This window comes from Callorhinchus milii, unplaced genomic scaffold, assembly GCF_018977255.1.
Source record: "Callorhinchus milii isolate IMCB2004 unplaced genomic scaffold, IMCB_Cmil_1.0 Scaffold13, whole genome shotgun sequence".
Classification (NCBI taxonomy): domain Eukaryota; kingdom Metazoa; phylum Chordata; class Chondrichthyes; order Chimaeriformes; family Callorhinchidae; genus Callorhinchus; species Callorhinchus milii.
The window spans coordinates 19,504,981-19,532,748 of NW_024704754.1; the positions used below are offsets into that span (position 1 = coordinate 19,504,981).

General features: G+C 45.6%; 1 protein-coding gene across 1 annotated transcript; it reads left to right on the plus strand.

The window, feature by feature from the left end:
• Positions 1-19,824: 19,824 nt before the first annotated feature.
• faxdc2 (fatty acid hydroxylase domain containing 2) lies at positions 19,825-26,591 on the plus strand. The gene is made up of 9 exons (NM_001293000.1): positions 19,825-19,892; positions 20,886-20,927; positions 22,099-22,190; positions 22,566-22,669; positions 23,007-23,128; positions 23,629-23,834; positions 24,363-24,468; positions 25,282-25,448; positions 26,249-26,591. Exons 2-9 carry the CDS (start codon positions 20,886-20,888, stop codon positions 26,400-26,402), a joined length of 993 nt encoding a protein of 330 aa, NP_001279929.1. The 5' UTR covers positions 19,825-19,892; the 3' UTR covers positions 26,403-26,591.
• Positions 26,592-27,768: the final 1,177 nt, after the last annotated feature.

Here is a 27,768-nt window from a genome sequence, read left to right on the forward strand (position 1 = left end):
CACAAGCTGCAGATCATCCAAAACTTTGCAGCTCATGTACTTTCACGCACCAGGCTCCATGACCCCATCATTCCCATCCTCGCCCGACTCCACTGGCTCCCCATCCCTCAGAGGATCGAGTTCAAGATCCTCGTCCTCACCTTTAAGGCCATCCATGGCCTTGCCCCCTCCTACCTCTCTGACCTGCTGACTCCCTACCAACCTGCCCACTCCCTCCGTTCATCAGGCTCCGGCCTGCTCCATGTCTCCCGCCCGACCCGCCCTACCATCGGTGGCCGGGCTTTCAGCCTCTCTGCCCCCACACTCTGGAACTCCATCTCACGGTTCCTTCGCCTCACTTCCTCGCTTGCCTCCTTCAAGGCCGGTCTCAAGACCCTTCTCTTCAACCGTGCCTTTGGTCTCCCTCCCACCTCTATGCCTTCCCTCACCCCTCCCCCATGCTCGGGCCCCGACTCCTGACTGTTCAGCGCTTTGGTATGTCCTCCCGACGTGAAAGGTGCTCTATAAATGTAATTTTGATGTTTGTTGTTGTATACACGTACTAATGTACATATTGATTATAAGTATTAATGTAATGGGACAGTGGGGAAGCATTGCTGCTTTCTGTTTATCATTTGGAAGTCATTGCGAGAAGAGCAAGATCAATGGTTACATGTTCCACATTACAAAATAAATCCTGTAGTGAAGCACTGTGTATATATAGGGGGAGGGGGCGCGGGCAGCGGTAATGGATTGTAAAATTCCATCCACTTAAGCAACATAACAACATTACAGTTGCAGAACTGGAGGCTGGATTTAATTTAGCAGAGCAATTACTGAATGATTTAGAAAAGGAAAATGGTGGAAATCATTAAAGCTAAATACATCTTGATGATGTGATAAGGTGCTATAATCAAATCCAAGTATTATTATCATTAGGGCAGCCTGGGATCTGGAAGTTCTTGCTAATGTTGATAGTAAAGTTCTTACAGTTTTACTCTAAGTAGAACCTTGAATCCTGAGCTCAGTTCACATAAGCATTTGGGCAGCTGCAAATGACAGGAGCCTTGTCTGTTCCTCAGACTGTCATTACTGAAGGAAGAAATAAGGCCAAATAATGCTGGGGCTAGTTATGAAATGTGGTGACATGTCAAGCCAAATAGTTATATATCTTAGCAATATTGGATAATCATTCCATTTGCATGGAACATTGTGTTTGTTGTGAATGTTTAGAAGGTTGCAGCTTGTCAGTGAATCACCACATTAGCTGTTACAGGAGTGTTGTGTATACACATTTGCTGGCTATGAAATCTGTCAGAACCTATTCAATTTGTCAGCACGGTTTGCTTCCACGTTACACAAATGATATTCTCTCATTCTGCAATGAGATTCTCTATACTTCCTCGTCCTCTACTACTTTCAACACTGTTGACCACTCTATCTTCCTTTCTCATTCACCTCCACGGTTTGCAATCCCACTTAAACCTAAAGGCTTCTCCTCTCGCTCTCACACGATCACCTGTGGTATACCTCAGGGCTCTATTCCCAGTCCCCTCAAATCCTGGTTGAGACTTAACTTTGTTCAGATAAAAATGGACAACATGGAAGGCATCCTCTTAGGCTCCTGTTACGTCCCCTTGCGACTCCTCAACTGGCTCCAAGGTGAAATGTCCGGCAATGGAATGTTGGAATCGAGCCAACCCTCCATGACAGTCAGTCTTGGTCATCCAGATGGGCTCATTGGCAGGATGAGGAAGGACAGAGCAGTCACGGGGAGGGGGGGAAATCCTCCCACTCAGCTCCTGTTAACCCTGCAAGCCAAAGCCCTAATGGGTAGGGTGTTCCTAGTTGGACAAGCAGCGAGAAATCTTGCCAGACAGTAATATCAATGGCAAGCTATCCAGGTTTAGCTGGTTAGCAGTTACCCCTAATGGATAATCTGGGATCTCCCCAAGCCTTGGCTCCGGCCAACCTGTGCATAATACTTTCTGGGATGAGTAAGAACGATGTGTCCTTGCGGGGATCGAGTGCGCATTCCATTCCAACAACTATCTCTGGGAGTTCCAGGTGTAGGTGGGAATGCATGGAGCTCTGTGTGGTTTGGATACTGCATGTGTCAGACCCCAGTTTGACCATAAAGTAATAAAGCAAGTAAATGAATGAGCAGATGCCAGGATTAAGTGAAGTTCTACACCTTCCATTGGTGTTCTCTCTTTCCCTTGTTTTGATCTGAAACTGGGAGATGATAAGATCACACACCAAATGTAGGAAGAGACTTAACTCTGTAAACAGTTCATTGGAATACGTTTTACAGCTTCACACTTTATGCTGTTGGGCTGCTGTCTGACTCCACACAGGAACAGCTTGTGCACACAATATAATCCCTCTGGCTTTACATGTCCTCAGCATGAATGAAAAGTAATTCTTAGCTCAGCTAATGTATTGGACCATCCGTTCATTATAAGCTGCTGTGTGGCAGATAAATAAATCTAAGCCCTTTTCCTGAATTACTTGCAGCTTCCAGAAAACAAGATGTTTTAAGAAATTGAGTGCAAGATGTTAAAGCAATAAGCAATGAGAGTATAATAAATTTTGCATAATATTACTCACCAGAAAGAATAATGTACCAGCTCCCTTCATTAAAAAATTACACATTGATTGCACTCTCATTGTAGCTAATTAAATGCAAGTCTTTTCCCATCCTCTCAGTGAATGTCAACATATGTGGACACTGTGAAGGGCTGTCACACTGTGTCTGAGGGTTTCACTGTGTGAATGAGGCTGTTGAGGAGCCTCACAAAAAAAATGTGGTCACTGATTCCATGACTGTTTGTGGGCCACTGCTGTGCGCAATTGGCTGCTGCATTTCACCCACAAAATACACAGTCATAACAATATACTACTACACTCACTACTACTACTACAATATATTTTGTGAAGCATTTTGAGACATCTCAACGATGTCATGGTCATTGATGCCAAATTTTTACCAACATTTAAAAGGAAATTGGATGAATACTGGCGGGGTTGGGTGTTAAGGGAATGCTATTGTACCTCCCACAGCAACGTACCACGAAGAGTGATAGGATAACCCAGTGCCTTTTTATTAATGGAAGGTTCCAGAGTGTTGGCATCCTCAGGCCATGACTGGAACAGCAGCCATTAAATGTCATTGGCACCTGGAGCCAGTCAGTCCCACCCTCTCACTAGCGACAGTCACTTTCTCTGGGCAGCAAAGCAGGAGCCTATGGCCCTTGTATAACAGCGTTAGGTCAATCAGTTACCTCTCATTCCTACTGTATCCTGATTGCATTTAACTTCAATGCTGGAAGCTGGTGCTCGCATATTTAAAAAAAGGATCAGTTCTGCTCAATATAAACTGCTTATAAATTGTCTGTTCTGCATTGCCGCACTGTGAGGGGCTTCCTCTAACCTTTCAGTAGCGATTTGCTCACAATGTGCACCATTCCCCTGTACAGACTGATGTCACTTCCGCCCCTGGGGTAATCTGCAATCAGGGTAGATGAATTTTGACATATAAAAGAAACAGACTTTGTGAATAATTGTGTTCAAGAGTGTTTCTGTTCATTAACAGGGCTAAGTCTGAAGCGAATAAATCAATAAGTAGCTTTTCTCAAACTAATGGAGCGAAACTGATAAAGTGGGAAAGGCACAATGCCATATGACAGCTTAGCACAAAGGCAGGCGAGGGGGTGGGATCAGAGGGCTGGGGTGGGATCAGTGGGAGGGAGCTGGGATCCCGAAAGAATCAAGTGAAAGAAAACGAGAGGCTTCCGGAGCTGGAAGGTGGAAGAAAATCAATCTGTTCTTTCTCGTGGGCTGAATGGAGGCCAGACTGAGTGTATGAGAGGACAGAACAGACAGTGAGTGATGCTACGTGAAGAAGAAGCATTGAGAACTGGGAGGATTGATTAGACCATTTTCTATAATTCAGAATCAATAACACACAGACTAAACAACTCGTACATCACATACATCGACTAATGTGCCTCCAGACCATATCACAAGAAAACTGGTTGGCAATGAGGCATCAATCTGGGAAGGTGTGAAATAAAGTCTGTTGGTTTACAGTCTATGTAAGAATGAAACTCATCATTTCAACTCAGTCACGACTGGTTAGCAGAGGCTCTCGGGCAATGTCAGGGCAATCTCTGGGAGGGCGGAGTTCAGACTTCAGTGAAGGGCAAAGAGGATTCCTGTATAATGTGGGAAAGCTAAAGATCCAGCAGCTTCTTCACTTCTTTCTCAATCACCAAATATAATAATGCTCATTCCAGTACTTAATCCGGCCTCACTGCTTGAAGCAGCCTTGACCTCCAATTGGTTTCATTGCTTCTCCTGCAAGGTCAGCCTCCAGCCCTCCCGTTGTTCTCATCCTGACCAGAATTGTCAGTGTTCATAGACCTTTGTGGCCAGAACAAGATCAGGGGCTCGTCAACAGGTGTGCAGTGCCGGAACCTGTGATCCAGGGCTAGTGCAGCCCCCCCATTGCAGCACTCCCCCCCCACCCCCCCAGTGCCCCACACATCCCCCCAGTGCCCCACACACCCCAGTGGAGCACCACCCACCCCCCTCAGTGCAGCGGCTCCGTCCCGTCAGCGCAGTGGCCCCACCCCCCTCAGACAGCAGCCCTGGGCCCCCAGCGCAACCCCTTCCTCAGTGTAGCCCCTTTCCCCCCCCACCCTGTGTAGCCCCCCCCCCCACCCCCAATGCAGCACAAGGGCAGCTCCAGTGCAGTCTCAGCACCTCCACAATTTAAATCTGATTTGAGATTTTGGTTGAGAACAGAAGTCACAGCTTTAAAGCTATTTGGATGATCTCATTATCTGAGAAACATCAGTTCCTCACTTAATGTACAGCTGCTGCCGACAGCGGCTGTTTAGTGAGGAGCTCAGTCACTGGGCTCCGTTATAAAGGCATCGCTATAAGCTCTTTACTGAGGTCTGCTGCTCCGTTGCCTGCTTATCTGTTTCTGGACACCTTGAGTTCAGGAGGATTTAGTGATGAATAATTCCAACTTCAAATGGAAAAGTTCTGCACCGGGAGCTGATTATAATGCCTCGCTGCCAGTGATGCTCAGTGAGTGTCACACACACAAATACTCAGCCATACAGTGGGACAAACAAGCTTGATTTAAGAGTGAGCTTTAATACCTTTAAAACAGTGATTCTGATTTAAACCGTGGTATAACATTGTCAGGGTATGTTTGTGACTTACCTGCTGATAGGAATAGGAGGCCAATCACCCATTCAGCCTGTTCCACCAGTTTCCGAGATCTCGGGAACCTTTTAATGCCAATGCCACCCTTTTACCCAGGGATACTCTATAACACAAGTATCTGATTCTTATGTGTGATATATGATGTGTCATAGATACATATGCATCACAGGAGGAACCTTCCCACCCGGCCTGTTTACACCACCATTTTCTCGGTTGCTGTACTTGCCTTAACACCATTTTACGCTATATCTTTTCCCACCCTCACTTCCCATGTCTCAGTTTTTTAATCACCCCCTGAGGACCCAAATCTCAATACAGGGGTTTCCTGGGAACCTCAGATAGCTGGCAGCACCGACTGTGAGTCATTATTGATGACAAAAACAATAATAATAATAATCCTTGCATTTGATACAGTGTCTTATCATGTCTTCGAGACGTCTCAGAGCGCTTCACAGAATAGACTGTAAATTGTACATTGATTGTGTATTTTGTGGGCAAAACGCCCACAATGGTGAGACCAGCCACCGTCTGATATGTGTGAGAGTGTCTGTGTGTGTGAGGGGATAGGGTTGAGGGTGTGAGCGTGTATGTGAGTATGTGTATTTGTGGGCGAGGTTGTGTTATGGGGAGCTGGGATGCTGTGTGGCTGAGAGTGCTCTGGGACGTTACCGCATGAGGGGAGCTATATAAATTCAAGTTGTTGTTGAGACATGACAGATTTGGGTGGTGATGAAGATGTGAAACATACAAATTATTTGTCAGCTTTTTCTTCCTTTCAGTGAATAAAACTGTAATTTATTTGTGGTGTTCTGATGTCATCCTGCCCTGCAGTGCAAGTCAACCATCTCCATGACAACCTTTTATCTGTTTTCACTGCTTTTGGAACCGTCGGTTTTTCCTGATCAGCTGCTTTTCATTTCTGAAGCATCTCAGTGTAGTCACTTAATACTTTGTACTTTCCCCAAACTTGAAAGAAGATCCTGACAATTCAGCAAACCATTGTCTCCAGGTAACCCAATGTCTATCCTGGGGATGAACCTTGTCTCTGAGCCCCATAACTTAATTCAAATATAGTGACTGAATTTGTGAGCAAATACAGCAGCCAATGTGCAGATGGCAATGTTCCCTAAACAGCCATGAAGTTAATGACTACTTTTATCTGGGGATTGTTAGCTAGGATGCCCGGGAGAAACTCCCTTCCTTTTCAGATAGTGCTATGGGTTATTTAACGTCCACCTAATCAGGCAAACACAACCTATGTTCAACATCTCATCCGAAGGACAACTCCACCAACAATGCAGCATCTGGTTAACATTGGACTATCGTGTCAGCCTTGACTCGGAGCTCACATTCCTCACGTGAGGCTTAACCTTCTGACTCTGGAGCCAAGAGCCAGAGGTCAGGCAATTGAGCCAAGTCGACACCTGCTGACACACACAATGCAAGTTCTGTCTTGTTAAAGGTTTTAAGCACATTCACTAATTCAATTTAAATAAATTATTGGATGAATAGATTTACATATACCCCCCACCCACCGCGCATTGCTTACAGCTGAATTACTTCAATGTGTTACATCAGAAATATTATCTTTGTAAACTGAAGTTACATCAGATGTGGGATTGTATGGAGTGTGTTGCGCAGACACTCAGCAATGTGTGTGTGAGGCAATGCACCAATACTGCTTTTGTGGTTTACATTCTCTGCTTCCTGGTAAACGTTTTCTCTCCAATAAACAGTTGTGGTTGTTCAGTTTTCAGTAAAACAAACAAACCCATTCAATATGTTGTTGCGAATTTTTCATGTAGGAATGAATGTTCTTTTGTTGCCATGGGAACACTAATATAACTGGTAGCTGTTTGCATCACTCGCCTACCTCTGCAGCCCCGTAATTACTGTTCGCTTCCATCCAGTGATGTGTTTAACACTTTACTGCTTCAACCATAGATTTGGTTCAAGCAATGGTCAACAGCACAAACTTGCATTTATCCTTCGTGAAATCTCAAAGCACCTCATAAGGTCAATGTGGAATCACCGTACAAGAGGGGAGGGACGATGTCGGCTTTCAGGAGGAGGTTGAAAATGGAGAGAGGAGGCGAGGAGGGAGAGAGTGGGTGTATAATGGCAAATGGCTGACAGTCGTGGTGGTGATGGGGGGCGCTGGGTGGGGGGGGGGAGCTGCAGGCAAATATACGGCTGCCCCAGTCGGTCTGCTGTTCTGAGACACACAGGGAATCTCAGCAGTTTGTTCCTATAATTTTATGAAATGTAAACATTTAATTTTTGAATCACCCCCTCTCACCCGCTGCATCCTGTGTTTAGCTCTGCTCCTGAGCACAGTGGTACGTATCAGAGGAATAGGATAGGTACGCACGGCCAGGAGAGGTGAGCAAGTCTCAGCCTGTGCTCATGGACCAGGTGATAAACATGCAGTAGGTGATAAACATGCAGTAGGTGATAAACATGGACCAGGTGATAAACATGCATATACTGTAGGTTGGACACCATTTACATACACACAGAAAGACCATGTTCTTCAGTTCACGAGGAAGAGGATCAGGGCTTGTGGATAATTGATGTCGGGGATCAGCAGTGAAGCAGGAACTAACACTGGGCACATCTCAGGCTCTCAGTTTCTTCCTTATAAAATCCAATCATTAATATTTATAAATTTTACGCTATTAATTAGCCAATTACAATTTACTGTCGTTCTGCAGCAGTTGCTCAGTAACATTGCTGAAGTCGGGGCTTATTTATTAGTTTGTGTGAAATTACATTTATTATTCAAATAATAACTTCCTCTGACATTATTTCATACTTCATTAACAGAGAATATGTGAATTTAATCGCCCCAAAATTTGGCACAGGGTCATTTCTCGCTTCAATATATCCAGCAATTTGCTCCCAGCCACTGGGGTGGGGGAGGCTGAGAGACGCTGCTCACATCAGCGCACACCTCACTCTGGGATTGTCTGCATGGAGCAGCAGGTGAATGAATATTTGCCTTGTTACAAGTTCTTAAATGCAATATGTGGCTTGATTATTTGAGAATGATAATAAGGTGTTTCTTCTCCCACTCCTACTCCCACCCCTGGTCTTGGGCCTCACCCTAACCTTTCACATGACATAGCCAACACTGACTGGGACCACTTCCCTGCCACGGTAATAGCTACAAGATGGGACGATATATTGATGATAGATGGTATAGGAGTGAGACAGGGTGGGAGCCCCTGAGGCCCAGGCCACAAACACACTGACCTCAGTGTAACAAGCAACAATGCTGCGATCCCAGGGAAGCATTGTAGATACAGCTCTTTCCAAAACTTTGGTAATTTGCTGTCGCTGTCAGATTAGCAGGATTAAGGAACGTCATGAACAGCGAATGTTACCATCCTGTCGCCTTTGGCAGGATCATTTTGTTTCTATGTAATGTTGTAATGTGCGATGTTTCCAAAACTGTGAAATACATTTGTTTTATACCACTTTCCATTCTTTGCATAATTCATTGCATCGTAGCCTCTGGGTACACAGTAATAAGGATTCCGCGAAAACCCGCAACTTTCCATCAGCTGTCAGAAAGCCCAATTACACCACTCAGTGTTTAACAAAGCAAAGCAATGTGATGGTCAGTAATTACCAGGGACTCACTCCACTGTGATTCCACATTTTCCACATTGTGCAGTGCTGTAGCTCAGTGGTTAGAGCACTCGCCTCACAAGCGAGAGACGTTGGTTGATTCCTGGGATGGGGCGAAACACTGGGCAAGTTTCCTTACTTCACACGCCCCTGTTTACCTAGCAATAAGTAAGAACCCGATTGTTAGTCAATTGGTGGATGGCTTCTCTGGGGGTAATAATCCCTTTAAAAAATAATAAATTAGTCACTTTAATCCACAACTGTTGTGGGACATTTGCTGTGCATAATTAGCTGCTACATTTTGCCCACAAATTATACAGTCAATTCATATTACAGTATATTCTGTGAAGCGCTTTGAGACGTTTCAAAGACGTGATAAGGCACTTTATCAAATGCAAGGATTATTATTATTATTTACCTGGAGAATCACTGGCTCTTCGTGAGATAGCTGTGTACAACCTAAAGGCCAATCTCAGCCTTACATTACCTGCAGGAGATATCACTGTAGCTGGTACTGCACACAACCCACCATGTCCCTGGGATGACTAGTCAATGTCAGGCTGCACCCATCCCCATCATCCTACCTTCAGACACATCTTATCCAATTCTTTCTCTCTGGAGCGACGTATCAGAGTTGATTGTTTTTGTCTATTGTACAATCAATGTAGGATATGTCACCTGTTTGACTAAGTCTGTTGGAACTCCATTGCGTTTATTAATAATAATAATAATCCTCGCATTTGATATAGCACTTTTCACGTCTTCTGGAGTCTCAAAGCGCTTCACAGAATATACTGTAAAGTGAATTGACTGTATATTTGTGGGTGAAACGTGGCAGCCAATTGCGCACAGCAATGTCCCACAAACAGTCGTGGATTGAAAATGACCAATTTATTATTGTTTTGGGTTTTGGAGGGATTATTATTAGGCGTGTGGAGTAAGGAAACTTGCCCTAGGTTTCGCCTGGTCTGGAATTGAACTCAGATCTCTCGCTTGAAAAGCGAGTGCTCTAACCACTGAGCTACAGGACTCCATTGACCTCAGAATGTCAACGAATGCTTCACAAACCTCTTGTTCAAAGTTATTACCCTGGACCCAGCCCCTCTGCCCCCATACATTAAACATTCTCTCCATCCAAGGGACAAACAAGTGTGAACAAAACCCTCATTGAGACTCTCTGGTAAATGTGTCTCAGGCTGATTGTATGGAACTGAGATGGAATCTGTAACATAGCATTGATGCCTGGGAATGATTAATGGGTATTGGGAAAGGTCAGTTTCCCAATGACAAGAGAAAATCGGTCACATTTCCGGGATAATAAGCGGCAAAGTTAGAATTGCAGCTTCCTCGGCACTTGAGCTAAACTGATAATTAAAAGAAGGTTGGGGGAAGAGAGCACCTCCCTGGCCAGGTCTGTGGGGGTAGAATTTCGGGGGTTGTTGAGTTGTGGAGCATGTTCTGGGAATGTCGAGTCGTGGAGTATGTTGCAATGAAGCAAAGTAGTGAATTTCTGGATTTATTCTGTAGGAAAAGCAGCAGCTTGGTTATTGGAGGAGGTGTTGAGGAGCAGAAATGTGGAGATGACTCCATGAGCTCGAGGTTGAGGAATTGGAGCAGATGGAATGTCGGCAGCAAGTTTCACAAGATTAAACTTTTGTGTGGTCTTTGCTCGTTCCTCAAACTCTTATATTACACCTTGCCATGTGCCTGAGTGTATGACTACATCTTACCCTGTGTCCATCCGTATGAACACTGCACCCTGTCACAGCCAGAATCAGAACTGCCCAGAGTACGGTCCAACTATCACCTCAGTGCAGAGACTGTGTGTGTGGATGGATGGTAGTCAGTGGCCACTCACTGCCAGAGACAACAATCACTTTCACTGCCCTGAGAGTACTCCTCTGGAGCCAGTGGCCTCTCTGTGATTCCCACAGATCCAGAATAGATATTTCATTTCACATTTTGGCTGTTAACAGGTGACAAACCTCAATTCTCTCAGGTTGAGGGTGTAATGTTATGTAACTCCGCCATCATGTGGTTGGTATTGGTATTGCAAGTCAACAACAACAAAATTACATTTACAGAGCGCCTTTCACATCCGGAGGACGTCCCAAAGCACTGGACAGTCAGGGGTCGGGACCTGAGCATGGGGGCTGGGTGAGTGAAGGCAGAGAGGTGGAAGGGCGACTGAAGGCACGATCGAAGAGGAGGGTCTTGATACCGGCCTTGAAGGAGGCAAGGAGGAAGCGAGGCGAAGGGACTGTGGGATGGAGTTCCAGAGTGTGGGGGCAAAGAGGCTGAAAGCCCGGCCATCGATGGTAGGGCAGGTCAGGTGGGAGTCATGGAGCAGGCTGGAGCCTGCTGAATGAGGGAGCAAGCAGGTTGACAGGGAGTCAGCAGGTCAAAGAGATAGGAGGGGGCAAGGGCATGGAAGGCCTTGAAAGTGAGGACGAGGATCTTGAATTTGATCCTCTGAGGGATGGAGAGCCAGTGGAGTCGGGCGAGGGTGGGAGTGATGGGGTCACAAAGCCTGGTGCGTGAGAATACATGAGCTGCTGAGTTTTGGATGATCTGCAACTTGTGGAGGGAAGAGTTGGGAAGGCCGTTGAGAAGGGAGTTTCCATAATCGAGCCTTGATGTGACTAATGCATGGGTGATGGTTTCGGCAGCCTGAGGGGCGAGACAGTGGTGGAGTCTGGCAATGTTGCGGAGATGGTGGTAGCCAGTGCTGGTCATGGTGCGGATGTGGGGGAGAAAGGACAGTTCAAGGTCAAACAAGACACCCAGGTTCCTGACTGGCTTAGTGAGGTTGAGTGTGCAGCCGTGGATGCTGATGCTGCCAACGTCCGAGGTGCGGAGGCACTGGTGCGAGCCAATCAGGAGGGCCTCAGTCTTGCTGACGTTCAGTTGGAGAAAGTTGTCCCTCATCCAGGACTTGATGTGGGACAGGCAGTCGGTCAGGACGCCAGGCAGAGAGATAGAGTTGGGTGTCATTTGCATACATGTAGAAATTTACCCCATGTCTGCGGATGATGTCACCAAGGATGTAGAGGGTGAAGCGGAGGGGACCGAGGACAGAGCCCTGAGGAGCACTGCACGAGACGGTGCGGGGGCTGGAGGAGAAGCCATTTGCTGAGACGAAGTGGAGGCGGTGTGAAAGGTAAGACCTGAACCAGTCAAGGACAGAACCTTGAAAGTTGAGGTGGCAGGATAGGTGGTGGAGGAGGATTGAGTGGTCCACAGTATCAAAGGTAGCAGAGAGGACGAGGAGGCAGAGGTAGCTCTGGCCACACATGGTTAGGATGTCATTTATGACCTTGACCAGAGCAGTTTCCATGGGGGGAGTAGGAAGAGAGGGAAAGGCTTGGAGGCAAAGGCTCTCTCAAGGAACTTAGACAGAAAAGGGAGGTTGGAGATGGGCCGGTAGCTGGATAGCTGTGATGGGTCAAGGGAAGGTTTCTTCAAGGTGGGGATGATAGTGGCTGTTTTGAGGGGGATAGGAATAGTGCCAGATGACAGGGAGAGGTTGATGATGTCGGCGAGTAGTGGGGCAAGGAAGTGGAGCTGGGATTTAAGGAGAGGGGTGGGGATAGGGTCCAGGGAGCAGGTGGTGAGTTAGACACAAACTGCTGCTTTGCGTCTCTGAATGGTATTCAGTTACATGTCAGACAGTTTATAAGCGTTTATTTTATTTTCGCACTTTAATAAATCTCATATAAACACAATCAAACAAAGCTTCCCTTGTGGTTCAGTGACTAAATCACCGCAAGGCGCTGCGCAAGTCACAGAGGTTCCTGTTTTGTTTGTATTTAAATATTGATCCAGATTTGAGAAGCTCCTTCCTGCTGTTGGCTATTACACTCACAGGCAGTTTATTCCCAATAAACTGAGAATAAATCTTTCACTGTAATCTTTAATGTTTGACACAAACTGCATTTTAATATTGAGAAGAAAAGCAACACAGGCTCCTTCTGCCGGTGTGGGAGGCACTCGACACCTGCAAGCCATTACCTCCGATTTGATAAACGCTCAGAGATGCTGCCCCGCTATATAAATGCAAATTGTTGTTGATTATTGGTTCATTCCGCAGGTGTGAGGTGATAGTATCAGCACTGTACCCTGCGGCAGAGCCAAGTCACCACAAACGTTACCATTTATTTGTTGTCAATCTCGGTCTGAAAGCAAGTGTCTGATGGTGGAACTGTCCACTCTGGGTCACAGGTCAGCAGGAGAGCTGTGCCCAGGACTGAACACATGGCAGCAATCATTATTATTAATAATAATAATAATCCTTGCATTTGATATAGCGCTTTTCACGTCTTCTGGAGGATTCTAGGCCAGGAACACTAGGAGAAAATACTTCGAATAGTTTCACAGAATGTTTAACATGCACCTGAACAGACAAATATGGCATCCAATAATATAGAGCTCCACCAATCACACACTGGAGTGTCAGCCTAAGACTATGAGCTCAAAGTTCCAACATGAGGATTGAAGTCACAACCGCCTGACTCAGCACCAAGAGTATGAGACTAATCATAGAATCGTAGAATTATACAGCACAGAAGAAGGCCATTTGGCCTATCGTGTCTGTGCCAGCTCTTTGAAAAGAGCTATCCAATTCAATCCCGCTCCCCCGATCTCTCCCCATAGCCCTGCAAACTTGTTCTCCCCAAATAATTATCTAAATTGGCAGTTGGGTAATAAACATGTGGTAACATGCAGTGAGGTAATTAATAGTGAGTGACTAGCAGTGGGTTCCTTACCTGCACAATAGGGTCTTTCTCAGGCATTAAGTCGTGCTGCTGCAGGATCTGAGCCTGGAATGAGTTTGTCAGAGACTGGAACCAGCTCCGCACCTGTTTGTACACACAGTTGTGCAGATGGTGTAGTTCTGCTATCTCCTCTCCCTCAACCTGCACATTGACAGATGGTCAGATTGCTACCTGCTCATGGTCACCTGTAAAGGATCATCCAAACAGTGGGACCTGGCCATTTGTTAGAATGTAAGTTTACATGTAAACCAGGAAATTAACATCTGTTATGAATGAAAAACAATGTGCCTGTCCCAATCCCTGGATTGAGCCCAGGCTGATCATTGGTCTATTCACATAGTGGAACCGGGGATTATTATTGATTATAATAATTATGAGGATGGGTCCACAAAAAATCCAGTAGAACAGATGTGAAGAGGGGATCTGCTGGATGTTTTCATAACTCTGAAAGATTTTGAGGTTAAATAGTCAAAAATTATTTCCACGAGTTAGTGAATCAATAACAAAGGGGCATAAACTCAAGATTCACTCTTGAAGAGTAGAGTAATAGGATTAGATGAGGGAGCTCCAGTGGGGGATTGAGCAATACTTTAGGCTCAATAGTTGCATCAGCCCTGTGTAAAGTTGGTGTCTATCTCTCTGACTAGTAACTTACTCTTATACCTTCTAAGTACTCAATATTGGCTGTGTTGTACCCATCTCGGTGACTTTTTGTTAATATCCTGAAGGGCTGTCTGCCTAGTGTGTCAATGAGCGAGCGGCCATCCGGCAGCTGCTGGATCTCTTTAATGCTCAGGATACAACCATGGTCTGCTAAAGACTAAAAATTTACACAGTGACCCCTTGCCCAACAGCACCTGAGCACATCCTAGTGCCAGCCTGTGCTCCCCACTGCCAATGCTCCTCAGTATCCGATATGCAGTAAGTCAGTTACCAACTAATATCCATTTTTATGAATATCATCATTGTGAAAAGTACCAAAACCCAATGAAACTAGTGAAACCCAGATGCTGGCATAGTCTTTACTCACACTTTTCCATATTCATACATATACATCCCAAATCTCTTGGTCCAGGTCTCTATACATCTGCGCATCAGCAGATGGTAATGTGGACTCAAAGATGTGCAGCCCACAGGCAATGTCGAGATAAGCCACCGCGCAGACAAAGATCGGCAAGTTACATGTCAGGCTGTGGCACAAAGCAGATGACCACTTGTTAGCAGACACGTCAGATTTAACTACAGTTACCTACAGATTCCAGCCAATGCACCATATCAGTGCTGTGAGCCTCTCATGGTAGAGCCCAGATACTGCTCCTTGCACAGAGATTGGTGAGTGTGTGGAGTGGGTGACCCAGGGAGGTGGTGAAGACAGATTATATCAATAAATTCTGGAGAGATTTGAAAAATATTTGGTGTTTGCGAGGTAGAGGAGAGTAGGATTATTTTATTTGAGTGCCAGGAACCAGCCCTGTACATCCCAGGGTTTGTAACTCACTGAAGTTCCTCACAAGCTTCCAAACACTGGGGTATGTTGCTCCCGGTCGTTGGGGTGGAATCAGTTTATATAGCCCCCACACTCCACAAATGTTGAAGAAGGGAGCAGTTGCCAGTGCAGCCAGCACTGCAATAAATCAAATCTAAACCATTGCTTATCACTTATTCAACCCAGACATTGAACCCACTCGTAAACCTATCAAGAAACAAATTCAATGGCTGTTGAATCTGTAGCTGGGCATGTGTGTGTGTGCATAAGAGCTGAAATTAAGTTGCACATTCGCTCATTATATAGTTGTGCACCAGCTGTCTTCAGTGACTCGCCCTCTCCACAGCACAGCTTTGCACTTAGTTTAAAGCTTAAAATCTTTACGCTGACTAAGATTTCTGATTTTTCCAAAAGAACGCATTCCCCTGAGACACAGCTAAACTGGCGTCAGTTGGAGCTAGTCCACAGGCTCAGACCCTGCACCTGGAGAGGGAAGTTACCTGGACAGTTCAGCCATTTCGATCTTGTTCAGAAGCTTTCTCTCTGTCACCTCGGAGCTAAAGTGAGATATCACGATACTGTTCAAGGCCCAGGAAATGCTGCATTGTAGCTGTTGCAAGGACTGAGGAAGATGAGCAAAGAATTATCCATTAGCAGTTATTTAATCTGGAGCCACCTCCCAACCCACCATAGGTCAGCTCAGCCCAGCCCAGGACAGCTCAGCCCAGGACAGCTCTCAGCCCAGCACAGGACAGCTCAGCACAGCACAGTGTGAATCCACAACTGAGTGCAATAGTTTCAACAAACGAGTCTCCAGCTAGGGAGTGAAGACAAATAGAGTTCTAGTATCTTGCAATCTTGCTGTTCTTTTAAGAGAGTAGAAGGTAGGTTTTTAATGGATCTCTTTAATGTTCGGGATACAGCCAAAGTCTGCGAACCAGTGCCTTGGGACGTCCTCCTGACGTGAAATGTAATTTTGCTGTTGTGTTGTTTTAGATAATTATTTGGGGAGGATAACTTTGTAGTGCTACGAGCAGAATGCGGGGGAGTGGGATTGACTTGGATAGCTCTTTTCAAAGAGCTGGTACAGACCCGATGGGGCAAATGGCCTCCTTCTGTACTGTATAATTCTATGATTTTCACCTACCCCACCCTCATGTATATTCCCTGCCTGCTACGTGCCTCCATCAGTGGTTAAGTTTTTAGATACTATGCCCCTGCCCTCTTTCTACCCTTGATCTTGCCCTCCCTTCTCATCTGTCTTTAAGACCTAGCTACAACCTAATTGCGACTATGGCCACCTCTCCTTACATGCTTGTGTAACATGCTTTTAAACATTATCCAATGTGAAGGGTTATATGTAAATACAAGTTGTTGTTTTGGACTGAAGTCTTGCTCTGTCAGGTTGCCTCAAAAGCTCTGTCAGAACTTCCCTCCCAGATGAGGTGTTTGGGTAGCTCAGTTTCACAGCTGCAGCCAGAGGCAGCTCTAATCCAATGTCAATCAATCGGGAGAGGAACTTGCAAGTGACCAGAGTCTGCACTGAAGTAATTAGATTCTGCCACCAGAGGGCAGCCGTGTGCCCCAGCAGTACCATTGCAGCCTCTAGTGGTAGAGGCCAGGTATTACATCCAGGACAGTTTAAAAAAACAATCCGGGCTCAGCCCCAGTTATCGCCCCAAGTTTCAGTCTGTGCAGCTGTTTCATTTAAACGTTTTAGATTTGCAAAATTATGGTGAATTCAACCTTAATTTGAAAGACAGTTTGGAATATAGGAACAGGAAGAAGCTTCCAAATTAGGACTGAATTTAACAATTTTGCACATTTCGACAAAATGGTCCATAAAATAAGACTATTAAGCATTTCAGGCCTCAGGTCTCTGGTCCCAGTGTAATTGGGGACTTGCCTCTTGCAGTGTGTCCTTGCACAGAGGGCATCGCGATTTGTAGTCCAGGCAGCACACAAGGTACTCTTTGCAGAAGGTGTGTCCACAGGGTAGTGGGCTCCAGATACATCCTCACAGGTAACCCACATTCTGTCAGTGTTTAGAACTGGAGCAGTCAGGCCGAGTAAAATGATCAACATAAATTCCTGGTGCTGAGAGATACTCCAGTTCCCACATTTGTTTCACTGCCAGCATTATGCACACATGTGGTTGTCCAACTTAAAGAGGTCCCACGGGCAGTGCAGGGACACGAAGCTGATCGCCAATGTGTGCGAGACAAGCTTTGAGGAATTGGATAAGTTAAAACACTTTCACCCTTGAAAGACCACTTAAGGGGGACATTTTAGAGGTATATAAGATTATGAACGGGATTGAGAAATTAAACCCTGAAAAAATTTAGATATGCCAGTGTGGCAGAACAGGAATGCGCGGGTTCAGGGTGTGAAGGGTAAGCAACAAGGTGAATGCATAAGGGACAGAGAGAGCAGCAGGAATGTGTGCATACTGTCATTGTTCTATCACCTCAGATCTTACCTTGTGCAGAGATAGGACAATCAAAGTCTGATACACTGATGAGATCAGATGGGATAGAACTGGGAGTGATGTCCAGTGGATCAACCTTATCCTTGGCACCTGGGAAAAGAGAACCACATAGAGCTGAGCCTTCTTACAGTAACACTGTCACTGGAACTGGGCAATGCAGGAACCAATCAGTTAATGCAGTTGAAAATCGTGCAAGTTTATGGCCCAGGAAAAGGTCACTCAATGTTCCATTATCCACTCTCATCACCACCTTTTCTCCATATCCCTCAATGAATGTACCTTGCTTTACACATGCTAATTATTTCTGCCTCTACTGCCTTCTCTCTTTTACAGTAAATTCTCACTCCTGAACCCTTGCCCTCCATATAAAGAAATAGTCTATGAATCTCACTTCTAATTGGTTTCGCTCTAATTTTAAGACTACCATGTTTTCAATCGTCCTGTTTGAGGGAAGAGCATTTCTTTTCGGGAACCATTTGATCTCTTTCTCATCTCACAGCTTGAGGTGATGAACCAGGTCAGTAAACATGTCAGTGATGTAGAGGTGGTGATTGTTGGTACTTACGCAGACTCTTCTCCAGGATTGGAGGTTCATTCCTCTCCTCTCTGCCCAGCTCTGGGCAAGTTCTGTGTGACTCCCTGGCAATGTGTTGGGTATCTCCATGCTCTGTTCAAGGGACCGTGTATATTAAACTAGAATAATTCTGATTGCAGCTATTCTGAGACACATTATTGATGTTGAAAATACCAATATTTCCTCTCCTCTAACTCCAGAGGTAGAAAGAACTTACAATTTCATAAAACATTATGTTGATAAGTCTTAAAGTACATTGCAGTAATTACTAACAATTGCATATTTTTGTATGGAAACACAAGAGCATTTATACATACAGCAAGATGCCACACACAGACATGAATTGAATGACTAATTAATCTGGAGGATAATTGGCTGGAAACTCCTGTCTCTCATCCAATAGTGGGACAGGGTTTAAGGTTAAAGGACTGCACTTCTGACAATATAGCACCTCCACCCCCACCACGCCCCACAACTGTGATCTCAAGTTCCCAACTGTGGAGCTTGAACCTATGATCTTCCGAGCCAGAGGTAAGAGTGCAACTGGCTGAGGCAAACTGACACCAAGTTAAATTACAAAATTAAATTATAAATGCCCACTCTACCCCTTCCCCCTTCACTCAGATTGTTACTAACTGAACCCAGCCTGAACCCACGTTAACCAGCCTCACACTCTACCCAGCTTATTTTCAAGGAATGAAGCACTGCAGCAGTTGCTGTTATTCTAGATTCACAATGTGAGGAACAAGATGCTGTTGCTTCACACAGGTTCATGTTAAACCTCTGTGCTGTGGTTTGACATCAAGGCCCGGATGAACACCAATTTTCTGCAACATGACATGGAAAAGATGGAAGCTATCCTCCTTGGCTCTCGTCTGTCTTCTCACCAATGGTTCCGAACCTTCCCGCCTATTCCTGAGACTCAATGATGTTAGGTTCAATCCCCAGTTACCTTCCTCACCTGCAAGATCAAACCATATGTCATTAAATGCTCTGGGATGCTACCCATGTGAAGGACGCTATACAAATGCAAGTTGTTGTTGGTCCTCACCCTCTAAATCACATTGTCAACAACAACAACTTGGATTTATATAGCGCCCTCCAACCCAGACGGCGTCTCAGAGCGCTTCACAGTAACGGATCCCATTGCCGAGCCAGTGGGAGGGGGAAGAAGGTACAGTCGAAAAGAAAGGTCTTCAGCCGAGACCTGAAAATAAGAGAGGGGGCGAGGCGAGGCGAAGGGAGTTTGGAAGGGTATTCCAGAGCCTCGGGGCACAGTGGCTGAAGGCATGGCTGCCGATGGAGGATTCGGGGGACACGGAGGAGGCCAGTCAGAGATTGTTGCTGTGTCCAGGGTCTTGCGATCTGGGGAGAGCAGCGTAGCCGGACACAGGCCTTTAAAACCAATATTGTTGTCAAAATTTAAATGTCTGTAGATTAGGAAGTGGAGATTGAATGAGCTCCATAATACTGTGATAAACAAGGTATCCCCGGGGGCGGGGCTCTCCCCGGGGGCGGGGCTCTCCCCGGGGGCGGGGCTCTCCCCGGGGGCGGGGCTCTCCCCGGGGGCGGGGCTCTCCTCGGGGGCGGGGCTCTCCCCGGGGGCGGGGCTCTCCCCGGGGGCGGGGCTCTCCCGACTTCGGGGTTCAGTTACGGTCGTAATTGGATTTGCATTGTTAGTGTTGTTGACTGTTCGCGAGAAGCGCATCGTGAAAGGTATTTGTGCAGCTCATCCCTCCGCCTGAAACCCGACTCCCCGCCTCCATCCCCGGCTCCAGCCCCCATTCCCGGCCTCCATCCCCGGCTCCAGCCCCCATTCCCGGCCTCCATCCCCGGCTCCAGCCCCCATTCCCGGCCTCCATCCCCGGCTCCAGCACCGACTCCCCTTTTCAGGACCGGACCCCTGGCTCTGACTCTCGGCTCCGGCCTCTCAGTAAGAGTTGTTGAGATGAAAGTTCCCGTAACAATAGTTATATTTTATAGGGAAACCTTTCTGAAGCCTCAGCGATTTCTGTGTTTCTCAGTCAGTAACTGTGTGTGGGGCGGGGGGTGTGGGGGTGTTGTGCGGGGGGGGGGGTTGGGGGAGCTCAGTCCAGGCTGCGGGGGTTGGTGTGGGGAGGCTGGATTATTGGAAAGGAGAAAAGAGTTTCTCCCAAAGGTTAGACCGACATTTCTCCAGATAAAACAAATCTCTGCATTTCTTGTGACACCTTTCAGACCAGGAAGACGTCTCAAAGCGCTTCACATGATTTACTGTGAAGTGTAGTACTGTAATTTGTAGGTGAATAAGTTCATCATTCACTTCGTTGTTGTTTGTGAGACTTTGTGTGGAGATGGACACCAGGTTTTCTTACAAATACAGTCACCACTTTTGGCACGTTTTAATGATATAAGGTGCTATAAAAGTGAACGTTTTCTGATTGTTTTCTGATTCCAATCTTTTTTTGTAGCCGACTCCTTTCCTACCTCAGCAACTCAGCACCTCCTGAAGGTGGATGTAGGTAAATGATGCTGTGAATATCGATCGCTTAACATTCAACAAAAGCCAAATCAGACTGTAGGATCCAACAGTGGTTATTGGGGCTTTCGATTTATAGTCTGGGCTGAACCCTGTCTCCAATGTTAATGCTGAGCCACACCAAAGGGTTGATCTGTTTGTCAACTAGTGATATTCTGTAAACTGGGTCAAAGTCTCATTTTTTCTTTCAGATGAGAGGTGAAGTTGACCATTGCTTGGCACTTCAGAGACAGGTACTGTGAAGTTTGATCCTTTGAGTTCTGAAGCACATTTGAGGGCTTACACACTGTTTCAGAACAAATAACACAGAATATGATAGCTGCCAACCTCAATGTCCAGCATTCTTTGTGTACTTTATGCTGGATTGATATGTGTTCTATTACCAGGAAGTGGACAATGAACCAAATAATAATGATCAATAAGTGAGCAGTGATATATAAGATGAGGTAAGAAGCCACAATTAGTTGCAGTTCATTGTTTGAAGCATAGTTACAGATGACGCCATTTTTACCAAGTGGCAATGTAAAGGAGGCGAGTTAATTGCTCACACAGTGTGGGCTGGACACAATCCTCAATAGTAATGGTGGTCATCTGTCCTGTCTGAATTCTATTGTACTCAGGGATACATAAACATAGTCACACACACACACGTAGTGAAAGAGGCACACATGGACATAGTGAGTGAGAGACAGAGACACAATCACATACCATGCATTGGATTACTAGCCTGATATAAACACAGAAGTTGCTGGGAAAGTGCAGCAGGTCAGGCAGCATCCATGGAGAGTAGAAAATGAGTTAACATTACAGGGCTATGACCTTTCATTCTGATGAGTCCTGACAAAAGGTCGTAGACCTGAAACGTTAACATATTTTCTTTTCTCCATGGATGCTGCCTGACCTGCTGTACTTTCCCAGCGACTTCTGTGATTATACCAGATTTCGAGCATCTGCAGTACTTTGCCTTTTGTTCACTAGCCTGTTTGTTACTGCACTAAAACTGGACACAAACTATTAACATGGTGAGCTGAATACATTTGCAAATCACTATTGAGGAAATTAGTTTGGTAATGTCTCTCTAGCTCGAAATCGGTCCCATTCACTTTCTCTCTGCATCTCTCATGCTCGCTCTCAATCTCTCTCACATGTGTCTCTGTCTCTCTCTCTCTCTGTTTCTCTCTCGCTTGTTCACTCATTATCTATCTGATCATGTGTATATGAGTTGTTTCAGTGTCTCTCACATCCTCTTGTCTCTCGATGGTGCAGACACTAATACATATGGCATTTGTACCATTACAGATGGAAATTTAATCTGAGCAGCTTTGGATGGGCAATGCTGTAAATGGGGGTAAATGTGTACCTGTTTCTCTGAATAAAATAATTCCATTGTCTTATGGCTCACAGGAAGGACATGTTTGGGATTCAGTGAAAAAAGCAGCTTTCATCCTGGGCTCAGGACTACTGGTATTTGCAGCATTCAGGAACACACTGACATGGTAAGCGGTTGGGGTGCGGTGTGGGGTGGGGAGGCAGTGAGTACAGGGCAGGGTAGCAGGAGGGACAGAGTGGGGCAGGGGGGCCCTTATACAAACATTCAGTCTTCACACTTATTTTAGAGAGTTGCACAAAGCAGTGTGTGATGACACTGTTGAGTTGCTTTCCTTTGAGCCCATTTCAGTTCATGTCTTGTAACTATGAAACTTGTTGTCAGAAACTTCTAGAAAGTCTGGGTAGTTCAGATTGTCTTTGTCATCTTCTCTGCTTGTGTCATTTCTAATGTTTTTTCCACAGTATTTGTACTTCCCCTGCACTATAGTTCTCTATAGGTGTATGTGCGGGTGACCAGTGACCCACTCTTGCTCTGTCAACAGGCATCTGCAGTGGTTCTGGGGAGCTTCTGGAGACTTCTGGCAATCCCACTGGGAAAAGGTTCACAGCTTCTTTGGCGGGAAAGAGTGGGCTCTCTTTTTACTTGGTGAGTGGATCGGAATGGCTGACGATGACAGAGAAAACGATATAACTCCCAGCTGCAGCTTCAGACAAGACAGTTTAGCTCATAGGTGTGTGTGTTTATGCTGAAGTCATACCTGATAGCTGTTTCAGTGTAACTAACAGATGCAGATATCAGGTACACATTGTATCATCCAATCTCCTTCCTAAGCTTCTAGTGTGAGCTAAAGTGACAGTAACATCATGAAGCCAATGGGTGAGATCTGGAATCTGTTGTGATGTCATTCAGCACGCTGCTGCAGAGGTGTTGTCAGCAGTATTGAGTGACAAATGTTTGACTGTAGCTGTGTTTGTTGGTGTAGGCACTCTGGTGATTCCCACTCTTGTCTTTTGGCTGTTTAATGCACTTTTGACCATGGTGGATCTGACGGGAAAGCCCAGAGCAGTAGCTCGCTACAAGATTCAGATTGGTAAGAACCAGCCAGTAAGTTCAACTTGATCTTTTTACATTTATCCAACTGAACAAGTATTTACTGCTCAAGTATTTACCTGAGTATTGCAGGACTCCAGCTGGGATAGGAAAGTACCACTTCATTATCACTTCCTCTGACCTGCTGTATTAACTAAACCTCAAAATCCTATTCACTCTCTGTCGAGCCACCAAACTCTGTGCGATGGTCACAATTTCTGAATTATTTATTGTGAGGTTGGAAGTTAGAAACGTTAAACACAAAGCTCTGTTGAATCAACTTCACAAACTGTGCTGACAAGTCAAATATTAATCAACACAAGATCCCTTCTACTCAGAACAGCTAAATACAGCCTTTGTCCTATGTCCTAAAAACAGTGATAATTTTCTGGGAAATTATCTGGGAAATCCAACTTCAAAACCTGCTTCAAGGTTCATCTTTTCAACTGGATTTTCAGTCACCCACCTACTTATCGCCACTGTTTTTACCTCTCCCTTTGTCTGGTTTCTTGCAGTTGGACCCATCTCGGCTTCACCAGGCAGTTGCCACAGTGCTTGTTAATCAATTCTGCCTCTCTTTGCCGATGGTGGTGCTGATGTACCCTGTCATGCAATGGCGGGGGAGCCCATGTGGGCCGGAGCTGCCCACCTTCCACTGGGTGCTGCTGGAGCTCAGTGTCTTCGGGCTGCTGGAGGAGCTGCTCTTCTACTATTCCCATCGGTAAGTGGCCCTGATCATGCAAATGTACAGCGTTAATAGGAGCTGAGTGAAAGATTTCCTGTTCCCAATGAACAGTCTGCTCCTCTAAGTGCCAGGCTGAGTTAGTCTGTCATTAGCTGTGTCCTGGAGGACTGTGAACCTGCACTGCTTGGACTGGATTAGAGACCGCCACAGAGAGTGGACTTGATTCTGACATTCAGACCCATAAACGTGAACTATTTGGACATTTGTCTAATGTGCCACAAGCTTCATCTCCATTGAGATCTTGCTGTCATTGAATAACCTATTGTTCATGAATATCTTTCCTTTTTCAAGTGAATTATTAAAAAAAATGATTTAGTCCTTGGAACATTGAAATGTTTTGAAGCTTCAGGGTAACTAATCTGAAGTGTAATGAAAGTTATATGCAGGGAAGTGGAGAACTGCTTCATTTAAGTTCTGTGTTGTTAATCAGCAGGCTGATTATCACAGTGCCTGTCAGACTTCCTGCACAGACACTGGAGTTTCTGACGGTCTGATTGTTTTTAGGCTTTTTCATCACCCAACTCTCTATACGAGAATCCACAAGAAGCACCACGAATGGACAGCGCCGATCGGTGTGATCGCCCTATACGCACATCCCATCGAGCATGTGGTATGCTGCAGTTATGTAGGGTGTAGCACTGAGCTCTACTCGCATTGTCAGCAGGAAGTGTTAGCAGTGCCTAGTCCAGAGTGTCAATGGGTGAAGGAGAGTTGAGGGAGTAAATGCCAATTTGAGTCCTCCGAATAATCCTGATGATTAATGTTGACAATGTACCACTGATATATAACCTGCATTCTCCCCACTCACACCCAGTGGGTTTCCAGATGGATCTGTAATAACTGGTCAGCACAATCTAATCTGTAAATGCTTTGATACCTTCACTTTTAACTATGAATCTCATGTATGGGAGCCATTCACTTTTACCAGTGAATCTCCATACACAGCAATCTATGGGATTGACTCCAGTTATGAGCATTTTTTTCCTTCAAACAGAGGTATCAACTCCTATTGCTGAGAATTGTTCATTTCTGTCAACATTCACATGAAAGTTATGACAGCACGTGACAACAACTATTTACAGTGCAGGATAGGTTTTGAAATTGAGAAAAGTAGGTGAAGGTTCAAGGCCCACAATGTAGCAACACTAATCAAGTGGTAGAGATTTGGAAGAGCATAGTCTGAGGTTAATAGCCTGAAGGGAAGAATGAGGCTAGAGTTGTTCCACAGGTTGAGTGCCTGGGAAAGATGCAGAGAAAGTGCAATGAGTTGTCAGAATTTTTTTAAAAAATCAGGAATTAAATTGCTATAAAATGAGCGATCACAAATTAGATTGCATGTGTGGTATTTGCACATTGTAGTGCGTATGTCAATTGCATGTATATTATATGCATGTCTTAATAGAAATTGTGTTTTGTCTTTTAGTTTTCTAACATGCTACCATCTATGGTTGGACCAATACTTTTGGGATCACACGTGGCCACCACAATGCTTTGGTTCTGTTTAGCACTTCTGGTCTCCACGATCTCACATTGTGGCTACCATTTGCCATTCCTGCCATCACCAGAGTTCCATGATTTCCATCACCTGAAGTAAGTGTTGGGTAACCATGTTTATTATACTTTTCAGCCAATAAGACAACGGCAAGATCTACATGCGAAGTAGACACAAACCAGTGTCACAAGCTTTTCACCAGTTGTGCAGGACAACCCTTTCAGGGCTTTGGTCTGCAGAGTTAACAAGAGTTGGAGGAAGAATCTTAAACGGCAGTCTGTCCTTCCAAGTCCTCCAGATGAGCCAGCTGCCTGGCCTGTCTTCAGCAGTGGCTTGCAGTAATGTGGATCTCCTTGGCTCAGGAGCTGGACAACCAAGACAGACTCGATTCCAACCTTCCATTGCCAAATGTGGCATTGTAGTCAGTTCAGGCCTCATTGACCTTCCTGCCTCTCCCCCCCTCAGGAGGAGTCACTACTTTGTTATTTGGTATTTGATAAGTGCAGATTTGAGCCTGCACTTGGTAGATGGCACGTAACAGAAACTAGCTAGTTTGCTGAACAGTGCAGCTCAGCATGAAATGTATGAGACCATTACCACCATCTTCCTTGCCCAGCTTGGACACACACCCCTTCCTATTAAGTGAGCGTTCGTCCTCAGTTAGAGGCCCAGAGACAGAGCAGCAGCTACTTTCCTTTCTACAAGATAGCTACCCTCACTATAGGAGCGTGTGTTCATGAACCTGAACTCCAGATCTGAAGGCTGAAGCCACATACATTCCAAAATTTTGGGAGATGAGTTAGTGAGATTAGATTTGTCGCAGTATAGAATGGTATGGAATGGTCTGTGATATATTCAGCTTAACTGACTGAATGGCATTTCCTGTTCCCTCTTGCAGGTTCAATCAGTGCTATGGTGTACTCGGTGTCCTGGATCGTCTTCATGGCACAGATACCGTTTTCAGACAAACCAAAGCTTATGAGCGGCACACACTTCTGCTCAGCCTAACTCCGCTGTCTGAGAGCATTCCCAATTCCCCCAAGGAAAAGTGACGCGGGGTCAAGCAAACAGTTGAGATGTCCATTTCTCCTGCTTTAATAATCCTTAATAATGAATGTTGCGGTTTGATTTTATCTGAAGGAATCTGCTGTTTGGGATCGGCACACTTCGCCCATCTTAATCTATACTAATAAAACAACAATTTCTGTCTGCGCTTGAAGAAGGATCTCAATAAATGATTGACATAAGAGGCATGATCTATGCCTCATCGGAAAGGTCTGGCAAGTGGGAGTGACACGGGCATATTTATTTTTGGGTATCTCATATCATTCACGAGTTATTTTCAGTTTTGCATTTTTTGCTGCAGTTACACCTGGTGGCTGCCGAGTTATAGTGGCGCTGGCATTGTGCATCACAGAGCACCTACAATAACTTGCACTTATATAGTGCACCCCACCTCCACACTGGGTAATGTCTCAGAAGAGTGCTGAACAGTGGTGGAGCTCGAATCTGAGCCTGGTACGTGGGGGTGTGGTGGCTGTCAAAGAGGAAGGTTTTCAGACTTGGAAAAAGGGGAGGGGACGAGGCGGAGGGATTGAGAAGAGTGTTCCAGAGTTCAGGGACGTAGTAGCTGTAAGCACCTCTGATGGTGGGTCGAGCGGATATGCCGGGTTGTGGATTGGGGAGTGAAGATGTCGGAGAGGTAGGGAGGTGCCAGAGAGTGAGGGGATTTGAACATGAGTGTGAGGATCTTGAAGTTGATTCGTTTGGTGATGGGGATCCAATGGAGTTTGGGCGAGAACTGGTGAGATGTGACATACAGAGTTTGGTCTGAGTAAGTATGCAAGCAACAAATGAACTGGATCTTTTGAACAGTGGAGCTGGGGAGACCGGCAAGGAGTGTGTTTTGAGTAATCCAGTCGGGAGGTGACAAACGCATGCACGAGGATTTCGGCTGCATTGGGGTAAGGTACGGTCAGAGGCGGGCTGTGTGGCAGAAGGTGTCCTGGTCAGGGACTGGATGAAAGGGAGGAAGGACAGCTGGTGGTCGAACCTGACACCTATATTGCATACAGTGAGTGTGAGGGAGAGCCCAGGGAGGTTGAGGAGTTCAGATCCGCAGGAGTGAAGACGTTAATGGGAGCCAAGGAGTATGGCTTACGTTTTGTCCACATTCAGCTGTAGGAAGTTTGCACTCACCCAGGCCCCAATATCTGCTATTATGTAAGCATGCACTGCAGCTATGCATGCTAGCTGCGCTGGCTGACTGTGGCATCTTGCGTCACAGAGCACACACAGTCAAGTGGCGGGACAAAATAAAGACCATGAAACTAAGCCGCAACAACAAAATTACATTGTTAAAGTGCTGAGTCCTCCCACAGGAGTCCCCCCAGATGAGTATAGATAGGTGAAATGTCT